Source organism: Wasmannia auropunctata, unplaced genomic scaffold (assembly GCF_000956235.1).
Source record: "Wasmannia auropunctata unplaced genomic scaffold, wasmannia.A_1.0 LD336053.1, whole genome shotgun sequence".
Taxonomy (NCBI): Eukaryota; Metazoa; Arthropoda; class Insecta; order Hymenoptera; family Formicidae; genus Wasmannia; species Wasmannia auropunctata.
In genome coordinates this window covers 2,163,778-2,178,646 of record NW_012026837.1, presented here as the reverse complement: position 1 = coordinate 2,178,646, position 14,869 = coordinate 2,163,778, and the positions used below count along the sequence as shown (strand labels likewise).

Below are 14,869 nucleotides of genomic sequence, written 5' to 3'. Positions count from 1 at the left end.
TAAATATTTCTTTTAAAGGACGAAATCGAGTTTAAAAATATTTCCGAGCGAGAGAAAACACGTATAGACTATAGAACATTACGCGTATTTGCCGTACGTTTCCTAAAAATTTGTACAGATAAAATCGATCGACAAAAGTTGCTAAACATCAACAGAGTCTATTTGATTTTGTTATATCGGCGCAAAAGCGAGGATTTCTATCTAACAAGCAAACTAATAACGAGGCTTTAGACGCGATGGCCGAGTTTCGAAAGCTCCGTACGTCTCGAAATAAGTCCGGAGTTCACTTAGAACATCTCCCCCGCCCCTCCCCTCCCCCTGTACTGTAATTGCTTCAATCGCAGACGCTGTCGCACCGCAGGAAATCAATCCGCTCGTGGCAATGGAAGCGAAGGAAGTAGAGCTTGATGATAACGGAGAGCCTCTCCCCGTCAAAGGTCCCGCGCGATTATTACAAAGGAATCTTCACGGTTGCATTCAACCTCTCGAGGTATTGGGAGTACCGAAGTATTGATCCCTCTCTATCTGTATAACGTTGATGCGATATCAATAGCGCCTAGTGAGAAAGCTATTTTGGAGTGAAGGAGTGTATGCGAGGAAGGGAGAGAGAGAGAGAGAGAGAGAGAGAGAGAGAGAGAGAGAGTGAGAGGGCGAGAGAGAAAGGGAGAGAAAGGGGAATCGTCAAAGGATATGAGGGAGGTAATCGACAGATTGTTATTTACGCTGAGAAACGAAGTCGAAGTCAGATCGATAGATACAGACGCGACTAATTGCTCTTTTGTATTCTCGTTACTCCAGTTTTCGCAAATGCGTGACATAATTTCTCCTTTTCTTTTCCTCTACCAGGCCGCACTGCGGATCGCCAGGGCATAAAGTCGTAAAGTTACAAGATTAAGTTCTCCGTTAAAAGCAACCGCGGATTTTATCTGCAATATCGTCGCAAAGTTAATCGCATTAGTTTTCGGACGCGTTTAATCGTTTCAAAAGTTCACCCGCCATTAAATACTTGTTTGGGAGTTTGCGACTCAAAGTTTGGGTGCGACCTTCAATTAGCGGGATTAAACCGGTATTAAACCTCCCCTTAAAACATTCGAAAGATTCCAAGGGAGATATTTTGTATCGATGATATATATGGTAAAAAAAAAATAGTATTGAGTATTGTCGCGTCACCAGAATTGCTTAGAAAGATGAACTATTTTGTTCAGTGAAACATTTGATAGTTTACAGCACCTATACTCTCTTTACGAGTTGCTAACGTTTTTGTAATTTTTAGGATGTGATGCACAAATTTTTTTTTATTTCAGCTTTAAATTGTGGCTGCGTTTTCAAAGATCGACAATAATTGTCGCGATTTACGATAGCTCAAATTTAAAAGATTTAAAAACTAAGAATGTTATTGGGCAATCAACATCTAGTCTCTAGGTCGTATTTTTTGACTTTTCTTTCTCGTTTGTTGTATACATATCGATCTGATATGAAATTATTGTCACAATTTTTTTGATAACATAATATATCCGAGAAAATAATACCGACTAAGAATTGATATAAAGTAGAAAGCGGGAAATACGTTTTTGTTTTTGTTAGAAATTGAGTGCGCGCCATTCTTTATTTTCTCGATTCGATTTTTCGTCCGCCGAGAGCGGGAGAGAGAAATGGCTTTCTATATAATATCATTGAAATAATATCGCGAAAGTCGCGCGGTATATCTTCAATCGTGACCAAATCCAGAGGTAACGAACCTCTGAGCGTTTTAAAGCCACCCCAAGCGACCCCCTCTTTGTAACCGTCGCCGGAAGCGCCGGCAGCGTCAGAGATTAATCTCTTTAATGAAAAGACATAGATATCACTCGTGCAAACGGAACGAGATTGCAGTCAACCGAAGTTTTTCCCAACTCTTTGTATCTGTTGGACTTTCCATTTAGCGTAAAGTTCAACATTTCGATTTTACTCTACCCGACTGTTCTCTCTATCTCTCTTTCTCTCTCGAAACTTTTATCTTGGCCACATGCTCCAACTTTTCACCGCCAAATAAAAACAGGGATGTTGACTGCATTGTGCGGAAAGCAGCATCGGGCAAAAGTTATCACGACTTCCTTCGACACTTTTATTCGCGTTGCTCGATCGTACCTTAATCCAACAATTTGCACCTATAAGTTCGCTGGTTCTTCTACGATCCTCATGATCATATCGCTATGCTATTACAGCCATATAACGCGACAGCGAGCATTATCGGAAACTTGCGTATGACGCATTTTTCTTACATCATCGGTTTATTATGTTTCGTGCGAATTGGACATTGCATATATTTATCAAGTGCTCCAAATTATAAATTTCGAAAAAAATATGTATTAATTTAATAAATGTAAACTTTTCAAATTAAATAAATATATCTATCTTTTTTAAATATGTGTAGATGTATAAATATATCTATATTTTTTATATATATCCAAATTTAAACAATGATTTTTTTTTAAACACAAGAATAACAATTCAATACACATTTATTTAAAAAAGAGATACTACAATATGTGCACTTGCTAAATATGCATTTCTTGTTGATTTACTCAAACCAATATTATATTAAATAATATTAAAAATATTAATATGATAAAACTATAATCGTTTTAAAATGATGATGAGGAACGTGTTAATAAAATGCCGTACAGTTTTTTTGCAATTTTCACGGATAGCGGAGAGCAGTGAGGTAAACAGCGACTCTTGGCATCTAGAAGCAAATTGCAGGGAAAAGTGCTCTTTTCCCTTTATCAAGATCGTTACGGTGGCTCTCGTGAGACGCATTGTATTATGCATATACATTTAGACTGCATCCGTAAACTGAACTTTTTTCCGATAGCGCGTCCGTAGAGAAGGCCAACTTAAGCTCGCCACTTCGCCAAAACGTAACCGTACCGCAATATGTAGGTATACGTAATAAAAGCAGATGATAACGACAATATGTTGTACCGTATCTATTTTTTTTGTCATGTTGCATAAATACATACGTGATATTCGCGTCTATTTATTTCCGAGAATTCTCCGCAATGCGGAAAAATTCAGAGTTAATTGCAGTAAGACACACAATATATAATTCACTCATTATATCAGTTTTTAATTATTTCTAATTTCCCATGTACGAGTACAATTGAAGAGTGACATAATTAATAATTAAATTCGTAGCAATAAAACGAGAAGTAAATTATCTTAGCAATTTTTTTTTGTAAAACATTAAAATTATTATAATTGAGTTTCTCATGAAAATCTGTTAGGAGAAAATTCTGAAAAAGTGAAGTATTCTATCTCACTCCAAATCGTTCGATCAAATTTACTGTTCTTCCAGAACGTATACCCGTCGAAACAACGTCCCGGGCGGTGAAATCCGGGCGGACCAACCGCGAAGTGAATAGCGATATATCCGTAGGTGGGCCAGCTTAACATCGCCGATGCCGCTCCTGTGTCGGCAAAACTACATTGAAACGGGAGGGAGAGGGTGAGGGAGGGGAAAGCCTGAACTTGTGCTCGCCTATTTACCGTCGAAGACACGTCGCAAACACATAACTCCGAGGAGTTGCTACCGACCGCGATTTTCGTGCGAGAGAGCGCGCGTATGCGCGTGGCGGGCCGCGTGCGCTGCATCCGATCCGAAGTTGCTTGTGTTCGAGCAGACGGAAAGAAGACTTCCCCGCCGTCGGCGGATCCACTCCTCTCCAGCGGCGACGACGTCCGTCCACGTGAACTTCCGCGAACGGAACTCGCCCTCCCCTCCCCGCTTCCCCTCGGTTTCTTGTCGAGCGGCGAGATTTTCAGATACGAGCTTACGCGCACTTTGAACGACGTTCCAACACAGCGGGGGGAGAAAGTTAGCGGATGAGTCAGAAAAAGCCGCCGTCACAGTGGAGGACATACTCCGTTGTTGCGGCGAGTGTTGGTGCCGGCAACAACTTTCGAGTTAATCAACCTGACGTTAGCAGTTTCCTCTCCCTTATCATCTCTGACGTCTCTAGAGAAGAGGAAATTGGGAGGGCCACGATATACACAGAAGATTAACACTGTCTATCAATTTTGGCGTTTCGATGCAGAGCGAGCGGCTTGCTCTCGGAAAATATTTTTTTTCGCGAAGCGATACGTGCATGCTTCTCGCAAGACTTGTTCGAATTCAGTGAGGATTACACAAGTATAACATGAATCAAATTTTTTTTACCGAATTGAACAGTTCGACAAACGTCAAAGAATTCTGCGAATTATGAAAATTTCCCAACGCGAGAGATACTTTTCAAGCGAATGCGTGATTTAAGCGTGACGGAAATGTCTGTGAAGTTAAAGCTAATGGATCGAGTCTCCCGTTCTCTCCTATCTTCGTTTGGTTAAAATATTACGGTATCGACGTATGGAGATATCTGGGAGGCTCTCCCCGATGGGCACTTTAACTCGAATGTTCTTCACGATAATTTAAAGCTCACGTCTCTGTCGGTGTCAGCCAACAGCGTCAGACGTGTTTCTCGATTATTTTCTTTTTTTTCTTGCGCCCTCGCTCTCATATAGGGATCTGCACACGATGTTTCGCTTGACAAAGGGCGGTTGGAAAGGTGTTTTTCGCCGGTGGCAATTTTTTTTTTCATCGATCTCTCGCGTACCGTGTCCGTAATTAGGTCAAGAGAAATGGAGATGTCTACGAGTCGAATCGACCATTATCGAAATCCGTTGCTCGTAAATTCCCCGCGATACCATCCGGCAACTGCCGCTGATGCCAGGGCCCCAACAGGGCTGTCGATTAGCGGATTAGTATTATCGGCCTCCGTCGTGCCATCATTGGCGTAGCGGAACTCAAAGGGGAGGCATAAAGCCTTTTCGCGTTTACGATGGAAAGATATTGCGCCGAAGTCCGCAACAAGATCGCGCTCGGATTGCATCATCGACGTATCATCGCGATCGTTTAACGGCGATCTTAATTTTATGTTCGTGGAAACGCGGGGCGGGAGGCGGTCTGTAATAATGTGTGGCAAGGATAGGAAAGTAATCACGTCTTTATCTCCCATCACCCGTGACTACCGGATAATAGCCGCGATCACCGTTAATATTTTAAATCGGCTTCCGACCGAATTTGTACTTTAACCTTGCAGTTTAAGCGCGAATTTCGAAGTACGGTCTCTTTAGATGCTTCCGACGATAAGTCAAAGCGGCGCATTAAGCGCCCCTCGGAAAGACAGTAGCAGCTATTCCCTCTAATGGCGTCAAAGTTGATCGAAACCTTTCTAGCTATGTCGTAAGATTAAAGTCCTGAAACGCTGCTTTTCTGCTCCATTAGTCTTAGGGAAGCCTCACAAAACCTTAAGGCTTCTAAGAGTGTAATTAATAAAGAACTTTTCTTTACGCCGGCACAGCACGGGCGGGCAAACAACAGTTATACACAAATTTCCTTTTTTCCTTGATTAATTTAATGTTTTAAGTAACTTTTGGTGTCGTATATGATATTACAATTACGAGAATTCACATTTTCATTTGTCATAATTTAATGTATTATCTTCTGTACGTGTGCACTTGTTTGCTTTTAATTTCCAACGCGCTCCTTTTCTCGTGTTTCCTCACGATATGCAAATGCTCAATTTCAAAATACTATATAAATGTAAAATTGGAGAGAGTAAATAGGCAATCAATTATTCAGCTGATATCAACTAGCGATTATTAACATTCGCGTGTTCCAAGCGCGCGAGAGACGAGGTACGTGCAAATAGAAGGAAATAGAAGAGATTAATATGACTGAAACAGAAACGGCAGAAACGTGTCTTATTACTTTTCTGCATTGCATCTGCTTTCACAAATATCTCGTTCGCCTTGAACGAAGCTTACATGCAGTTATGACGACAGAGCGGAAAATACATTTTTACTGCTTCAGTCTAGTCTAGTCTGGTGATCAAGAGACACAATTTTGTCAGATAAGTTGCGAGCAAAAAAAAACGCGGTGTGCATTTTCCTCCTCTGAATGCCACGATATATATAAACACCTTCGCAATCACATGCAGTTACGTGTGACGCAATAGAGTCTCGGAGTGTCTCGACACAGATAATCCATCTATGGAATTATAGACGTGAGATCGCAATAAAGATCGCCGAACGGCAAGCAGGATTATTTTGCTCGAGAGGAAAAACTCGAGAAAAGACCGATGCGAGGCTTTTCTCGCAAAAGTGAAGAAGATTAAAAAAGAGTATGCTCGCGAGGCTAAGTGTAAAGTGAAAGGACGCGTTTTCTAACAAGCAAAAATCTCGCTTCTTACAGACGCGAACAAGAATTTACGACTGTTTATGAAGCTGCGATATAAGTTACGCGCGAAGATTGGAAGATACGAACGGGCGCGTTATGTTTCGCGAAAAAAATTCTGGCCTGGTTTTAACGGCAGCGCGCGAAACGAAACGTATAGTGAATATGTTTCGCGTTGTGTCAATAAATACTTCGTTGCAGCACTGGACTACCGCGCGGGGTTGTCGAGAACGACGGTGCGCGCACACAACGGGCGTGTAGGTAGAGCGAATCAACAGCAAGCGACTTCGTGATTGTCCGAAGGCGCGAGAGAATACGCGCGGTAATAAAAATTAATAGCTCCCGCGGTCAGCTTGTCTACATTCTTCTTTTTTTTTGATAGCCGCTTGCTATACTCGTACCATTTCTACACGTGCATCGTTACATAATTCTACGTTACTGCATTGCTGCAGTCGCGGCGGCGGCGGCGGCGGCGGCGACTACAGTGCTCCCTTGCAACGAAGGGCTAGCCGAACTCGGCGAATCGAAAATGGGTAGCCTTATATTATAGTCAGTTCGCATAACTTTGGACTTTATCCCCAGAAGTCATACGAAATATGACTTTGGGAATAAAGTCCAAAGTTACGCGACACACGGGGTCAGTTCATAAATCTCACGTGAATTTTTGAGCAATTCGAAAGAAGATATATATGAAACGTATATAACTTAGTGTATTAATCAGCAATGCGCGTTTTTCTTTTCGTTCTCGACAATGTACGTGTTACCGTATACACAATTTATTACCGACATTTTTTTCGGTCTATCCGTATCAGAAATAGAGACAATGACAAACGATAATACCGTAATATGATAGATGTGCATTAATCTACGGACTGTTCTAAAAAAGAAACAGATGTTGCTGTCACGATTAAAAATACGGAGAAAAGTTTAACCAAATAAACCAATAATGCCCGCAAAAGTAAAACAATGGAAATTTATTACAATATTATAATTTATTAAATTAGAATATAGAGAGGTTCTATTATTAATTACCGCGCAATCGTTAAAAGCGAAGATTTTTCGAGAAGATTATTCACGTAAAGAAGTTAAAGTTTCTTACAATGCTTTTCATTGACGTCGTCAGATCACGTATATGTGTATATGTGTATGTGTGCCAAAACGATACATGACTCATTTATGATGCGAAACTACTCGACCGTCTAAACTGCTCTGTCGGCAGTAAGAGATGGCTGAAAAGCAATTGCTGGTGATCGAACTCACCGGACTGTGCTCTGTGCGCGGGTATGGCGGGGGCGGGCGGCAATCCGGCGATGCTGCAAAGCGTCTGTCCACTGCCATACTTGATGCTCCTGCAGTGACACGGCGTGGTGGGCGTCGTCAGCCCCTCGTTGTCCCTGACGGTGGCCCCGATCACCGAGATCTCGTCGAGCTCGTGCCCGCTGTCGTAATGGCACAGTCTCGTCGCGCTGGTGCTGGCCCCGCCACCCCCGACGCCGCTATCCTCCCCGGCACCGGCGTCGGAACGACCGCCGCCGGTGCCCCTGCCCCCCGTTCGGCCCCTAAGCGACTGCACCAGTCGCTTGGCGCCCGAAGACATTCCACGGAGGTGATCCAGCCTTCCGGTCTTTGTTTCCTCTTGTCCTAGCCAAAACCGCCCGAGTACACGCCCGGGGATATCCACCTAAAATTGCGCCATGCCTTTTAATCGCCGAACCGTGACGGTATTAAATTGCTGCATAAGTCTTGTTCGCTAGTGAGAACAAGGTTTTGAAGTTGCAATTTCCGTAAACATTCTTGTATTTAAGATCGTATTGTATTGCGCCCGCCGCGTTATCTGTTTCCTGTTTTTTTTTTTTTCATATACTTCCCGGATTTTTTCTTCAAGGTCTATACAGCATGAAATTTTGAAACGTGGACATTTGCAGCATCGCTGTTTAGTACCACACAAATGATTTTTACTGTATCTATTTTATTATTTTATGTAAATTATATTATTTTATTATATTTTATAACATTGTAGTTAAATTGAGATTCTCGTAAAATGATATTTTACGTCGACTGCACTAATAATAATAATAATTTATTATATGCAATGGTTTATAATTTTTTTTGTCGATATTACATAAATCATAGAGATAAAAATAAATAGCAGAGCACACAATAGGTGAAGCAGCAGCCGAGCTGATATGCCCAACCTGAACATTTATTTATAATTATAATTGATATTATGTTGTATACATTATTTGTTATCAGTTTTAAATTAATGAAAATGAAAAGTTTACAAACATTAAGCGAATTCTAGTAGCAAAGAGTGAACATTATATATGATTGAATAAACATACATGAAACATAGTCAAAATACAATTTAACACTATACAAACTATATATGTATTATTAGTGATTTTAATTTACACAAGTTCTTCCAAATACTATGGTAAAATTCCAAATACTATGGATAGAATTTATGCAGCAATTTAATACAAATGAATACAATAACATTTACAATAATCGGTTGATAAATGATCTAAGTCGTAATTTCGAACGGCTCTCCGTCTGACCATACGAGACTTATATCTACTTGTCGCATCGGAGAGAGAGTATGAAATGAATGATGTCCCTCTGAGAAACAAATCACTCATAAAAATTGAAATTCACCGGTGTGCCTGAAGCTACGTAATAGTTCAGCTTGCGCGGAATAAAAATTTGCCCATTTTTAGCCCTGACAGACATTTATGATAAATGATCTAGACGGACACATACATCTCCTTTAGTCCCTATCTTTCCGTCTTATCGATTTTGTCTAGGAGCTTTGCTTAGAAGAATATGTGATAACTTTGGTAATACATGATAAATTGCGTTTTATCCTTGCGCTCGTGTATTGCATTTTACTAAAGAGAAAAAAATATGTTTATGAAATATTTCGCATGTCGAAATTGAATAATCTATAATTATCATAATTCAGAAATAGATAGATAAGAATGTAGAGTTATAATCTAGGCATAAACTTTAATGAAGTATTTTAATACGCTAATTTTATGCTAAAGATAGCTGATTTTATGCTAAACGATGTACTCTTGTGATAACCATACTTGCGTATACCCGTGTATACTTGTGAAGCAAAGTACGACGATCTTCGGAGGGATTATCGGGATTAAAGTCCAGACGTGAAAGGGTCTTCGACCCTGGCTCGTCTCTACACAATAAGAACACGGTTACCTAAGCCGGATGATGGAGGTCAAGAGAATGGGGCGACGGCACTCTCGAATTCTGACGCGACGCGGAATGTACTTACCACGTGGTGATGCCGCCCCGCAGTGGTAGCTCTGCTCTCTGCTGACTACGTGTACCGCCAACGGTAACGCCGCGCACGATCGCGACCGGTGTCACCGAGCGTAGCACATGATGATCGCTCTTCTCTTGATCCCCGGCACGCGTGCCACACGCGGTCCACGGCACTCCGCTTCCGCGCCTCGGAACCCGGGCTGCCGCGCTACCGATTGTTACTCGACGAGCAGCCGCCCGACGACGAGCACCGTTCGTACGCACCGACGTGAGGAGCAGCGACGACGGCCGAGGAGCACCGTAGAGGGTCGCGCGACGATCGGCGGCATACCAAGCGAGCACCCCGCTCGTCGAGCACGTCGCCCAGGTCGCCTCTCCGACACCGATCGCAACGACACGCTAACGATCACTGTGCGTCGCGATCGCGATGGTAGCGGCGGCGGCGGCGCGCGTGCACTTTTTGCGAACGGTGATCGACACGGGGCGTACGAGGCACGCGTCGCTCGCCACGCGATCGTACGCGACGACTCGTCGAGCGTCGAGCGACATGCCGCGATGACTACGGTCGGCCCGATGGCGCGCGTTCACCCGCCCTGGGCACCCCCTCGTCGGCCACGCTCTTTCTACGTCGGCACACTCTCTCTCGCCAACAGCCGCGACAACAACGGATGACGAACGGGGTCCGTGTACCTCCCTCGCGACCGGGGTATACCCGGTGGCCCGATATTGACGCCGACAGACCCTCTTTAAGGGACGGCCGACGTGCAACAAGTGTCTCGAGCGACGACACTCGTCTCACGTGCCGCTGCTGCGCTCTCGTCTACTCCACGTTCAACCACTCTCGCTGATACACTCGATACGCCGCGTTCGATTCCCCGCCGTCGTCTTCGAGGTACGTGGGCACAGCGCGACAGTACCTGCGGGCAGAACATAGAAGACGAAAATTATTCAATGAAGGGTGCTAGCTGAAAATTACGTTGAAAGATATTGAGACCTCAAATCGATCTAACATATTTCCAATGAGAACGTTTGAGTTCTTTGTCCTTAGGCCAGATAGAGTTCTATACGTGCAAGATATATCTATATACACATTAATTAATAATTCAAAATAATAATTGAAATAATATTGTGTCAATAATTATAATAATTATATCAATAATTGTAATAATTCAGTACAATTATATTGAGACAAAAGCATGAGCACAACAATTGATCGGTTACTGTGCGGATTTGGACGGAAATACGAAGTTAGATTGGCTCGCGTTGTTTCAACAGATATCGATGAGTTTCGTGAGCGCGAACGACGTTACGACCCGGAGAAAACCCGGGCACAGGAGATTCATGAACTCTCTTGCTAGGGCCAGAGACTTCTCTTTAAGAGCAAAGCGCTCGACGTTGATGGAGAAGTAATGAGCTGGAGATTAGGATGTGGCCCGCTCGAAATTGCTAATATCGATTATGCCGAACCTCAAGTTGCGCGGAACGTTTCATACGTTCGTTACACTCAGATTAATCTCACGGGAATTGGGGCAGCAAATGGATCGTAACGATCTAACATATCTCCAATGAGAACATTCAAGTTGTTCTTAGGCCAGACAGAATTTCTGTACATACGAGATACACATATATCCTTATATTAATCTATTTATTAATTCAAAATAATGATTAAAATAATATTGTGTCAATAATTATAATAATTCAATACAATTATATTAAGATAAAAGCATGGACAATAATATGATCGATTACTTCGCGAATAAGTTCCATTCGATTGTGCTAAAGTGGCTGCGATAACTTTAATCTCAAAGCTAGAGCATAAGAGAAATCCTCTGAAATTAAGAGGAAAATATTCTATGCACAATATCTAACAGTTAGAATAATTTAATCTTGCCTTTGCAGTACAAGTCTTACGCACTATTCTATGTAACAGCTACAAGGTCGAAATTTTTAAATCAGTTTTTAACCAGCGCATTGACACACGTATGCACCCTGTCGGGTGATGAGATGATGGATGCGTCGTCGCATTAGCAGTATGCAAATTCTGTGCGGCATGGAGATATAAGTATGAACCGGTAGGGAGAAAGGGGGATGGCGGCTGGATGAAGGAGAAAAGGGCATTGTACGTATACGAGAATAGGACCAAGCAGATTCTGAATATATAGGGACATTGACCTGACGTATTATTTTGCCCCCTCAGTCTCGCGCGCGAGAAAGGCAGGGTGCTCAATCGTTTGACGCGTCGCGACGCGCGAAAAAATGCCCCTGCGATATTTCACATTACAACACGAAAGCGACTTGTTATCTCGCGGAAAAAGATTTGCGCCGTCCTTTATCTTTATTTCTCATAGATTTATCATAGATCTGGATGATGTTATCGCTACGAATTGCGAAGATTAAGAAAACGGGGATACACGACAACGCTGAACTTTTTAAAATAACAATAACGTGAATTTTGTTACGATATTGTTATTTGCCAGTATCTTGTTATAAATTACAAGAGACTGGCAATGAATTTATTGAAATATGTCTCGCCTCCCAACGAACGCGACGCGATTTGGTTTATCCGCTGCACCATTTCGCTTTCTTACGGATCGATCGATAATTAATTAGCCGGCGGGGTACGACGTCACGATGTGCTCGATCTTCGAGCAGTGCGTTAAATTGATTTCGCATAACAAAGAACAATGGCTGTCGTATACGGGATGAATATTAGGAGCCCTTGCACAGCATCGGATAAATTATGTAGGCAACGAGAGTCTGGTTTTATTGCCGGCGGGGTCGTCGTGCCGCTGCAATCCAGGCGTAAACTCGACGGCTCTCTCATATGGAAATCGTAACTTGAAAGTATAATATGGAAAAAAATATCCGTCGGTGGTCTACGTTACCAGAGCACGTTTGTTTTAGCTTATAAAAATTCCGGCGAGAATCGAAGTGTATTTATATCTCGGACGAGAGAAGAGTGCCGGGTCTCTCTGGAAAGCGAGTTAAAAGTTTACGGGGGTTACGGGCGTTCTCCGATAAATCATCCGCTGAGAGGCCTCTGCCTTAAAGATTTAGGCGGAGGAGGCCAGATAGATCTTGAGCAAATCGCTAAATATTGCGCAACAGCCGAAGATTCGATTTGCTTTTTGTCGGTTTGTAGAAATAACGAGCGTATATATTTAATTTCGCAATATCGGAAACGGAAAGAAAACGTTTCCGCCTGCCGAAATAAATAGAATTTCAGGTGAAACATAACGCGTAAAGCGATTTGCAATTTGATATACGGGTTAATGAAAATAAATATATAAATGAATGTTGCGCGCTTCATCCGGAATAAATAAGCGGGCACGCTCGATAAAGCTCTAGTAATCTGTAGTTTTAAACTCCAATATCTTAGTTCGTCGCGCTCTGTGTTAGTGCAGCTTAATCAGAGCGGTGTGTCGCCGCTGCGCGGCGTATCGTTCCGAATTGCTTTCGTGTTCATAGTTTCATAACGACGCTTAGGAGATTCATCTATCATGGGAGCGGCAATGCTGCGCAATTTATATGGCGTCTATTACAGTACAAAATGCATGGATGCTCCAAAGAATATCTTTAGAAACGACAGAAGTACTTATTAAATTGAATTTAATAAGTACCATTAATTTATTACAATAAATAAATTTAATTAAAAAATTACATTAGTGATTTAATTGCATTTTGATCCAACTTGTATATCCGTGGTCATTTATAATCGATATTTATAAAAATATTTGTGACGGAATATAATGTATAATTTAATATTCACGATACTCTGTTCTTTGTTTCTCTTTGCTTAATTTATTAGCAAATATTGCTCATGAAATATGGCAGCATCCAGCCGAAATCTGTTCAAGCTTTCTATCGAAATTCGCCGAAAATAAATCGTACACGACGCGTATTCCCGCTGAAAATATTCCACAATGAAAACGGGATATTCGTTTGCAACGACCGTCATAAACTGTGCGACTCCATTTCCCTGATATTTTTTCAATTGCGTTTGCGCGCACACGAGCGGTGCGAAGCGCGGCAGTTGATCGATACCGGAACGATTCAACGAGATTTTCTACATCATCCGTGTTGGAGAAAAAACGCAAAAGCCGCTGTTTATAGTGACAAATCCCCCTTCGTAATTATTTTATCCATTTCGATCTTTTGTATCTCTCGGACAATTACGCAAGATAAAGGGAATACATTTTGGCTCTGTATAGTAAGTAAATTTTGCAATATCCAGGAAACATTTGCTCGTTTATTTCACAAAGGGGGTTTATATTTCACAGGAAAAGTTTTAAGATCCCATTTTCGCCGTACTGCTCGCGCAGCACGGAAATTACCGTGAATTTAACTTGCCCGCGTAGCGTGGCGTAGCGTGCATCGACCGAGAGGCGAAGGATTGCCGTTTCTGCGACGTTACGACGACGACGACGACGACGACGACGACGACGGCGTACACGCTCTGCGGCTGCAAATGGCCGTGCGCTGTCGTCACCGACAATAAATGCAGACACTGCAGTTTCTCACTTTACGGTCGATGCGTCGTCGATGTGTTAGCATTTACGTCGGGCGCGCCACACGGCGTCGGGCTGATTGCGACGAGATGCGGCGCGGCGCGGGCGCTGGCAACAGACGAATGACTCGCTTCAACTCACTTCGACTCGCGCTTTGACTCGCTTCGACTCGACTCAACCCGGCGCGGCGTGACGCGACGCGCGGCGGCCTCTCCGGTACATGTACGTCGATGAATCAGAACAGAAATCTTTGTTCGGGAGCGAGAACAAGCGCGGGGAATCGCGCTTATGCGTGCGGGCGTAAATGTACGTGAATTTTTTACGACCTATCGATTCCACCGCTAATGGAAGTTCCGATTTTTCGCGTTCGTTAATACGCAAAAGGATGCCGCCCTCCCCGATACGCGCGCGTTACCGTGTAAGCGACATTTTCAAGCGGATGTTATCGATTATCGCGTATATACGTGGCGAATCATTTGCATCGCCGCGGCATACGGATCCGTCCGATTATTCAAATTTGATAACCGTGTGACCGGAGCGGGAACAACTCGCGAATTGACCCGGCGCGGCGCGGCGTGGTCCGCCGCTGCGGATATTATTCCCATATTTTTGCATAAAACGCAGCTTTTGCGATTGAAAAGAATGACCGCAGTAATAAACTACGATTCTGGATGGAAAAGCAGAATTTTTTGAAAATTATTATTTGAAAAACGCAAATAAAAGCTGGACCTCGTCGCCGTTATTCCAACTTCACCAGTCGAAGGACTGTTCCTGCATTTTTTTTTTTTCGAGTTTGTCGAGAATACACGCTCGAGACCGTGTTCTA

The 14,869-nt window shown here is 42.8% G+C and overlaps 2 protein-coding genes across 2 annotated transcripts in view; one reads left to right on the top strand and one right to left on the bottom strand.

Annotated features, from left to right (window-relative positions):
* The window catches only part of LOC105451021 (cyclic nucleotide-gated cation channel alpha-3), a 122,308-nt gene extending 114,458 nt beyond the window's left edge, over window positions 1–7,850 (bottom strand). The window contains exon 1 of the mRNA XM_011691208.1: window positions 7,514–7,850. Coding sequence (XP_011689510.1) covers window positions 7,514–7,850 — 337 coding nt within the window. The remainder of the gene's footprint in view (window positions 1–7,513) is intronic.
* The window catches only part of LOC105451022, a 91,174-nt gene that overhangs the window by 27,493 nt on the left and 48,812 nt on the right, over window positions 1–14,869 (top strand). The gene's annotated exons all lie outside the window — the stretch shown is intronic.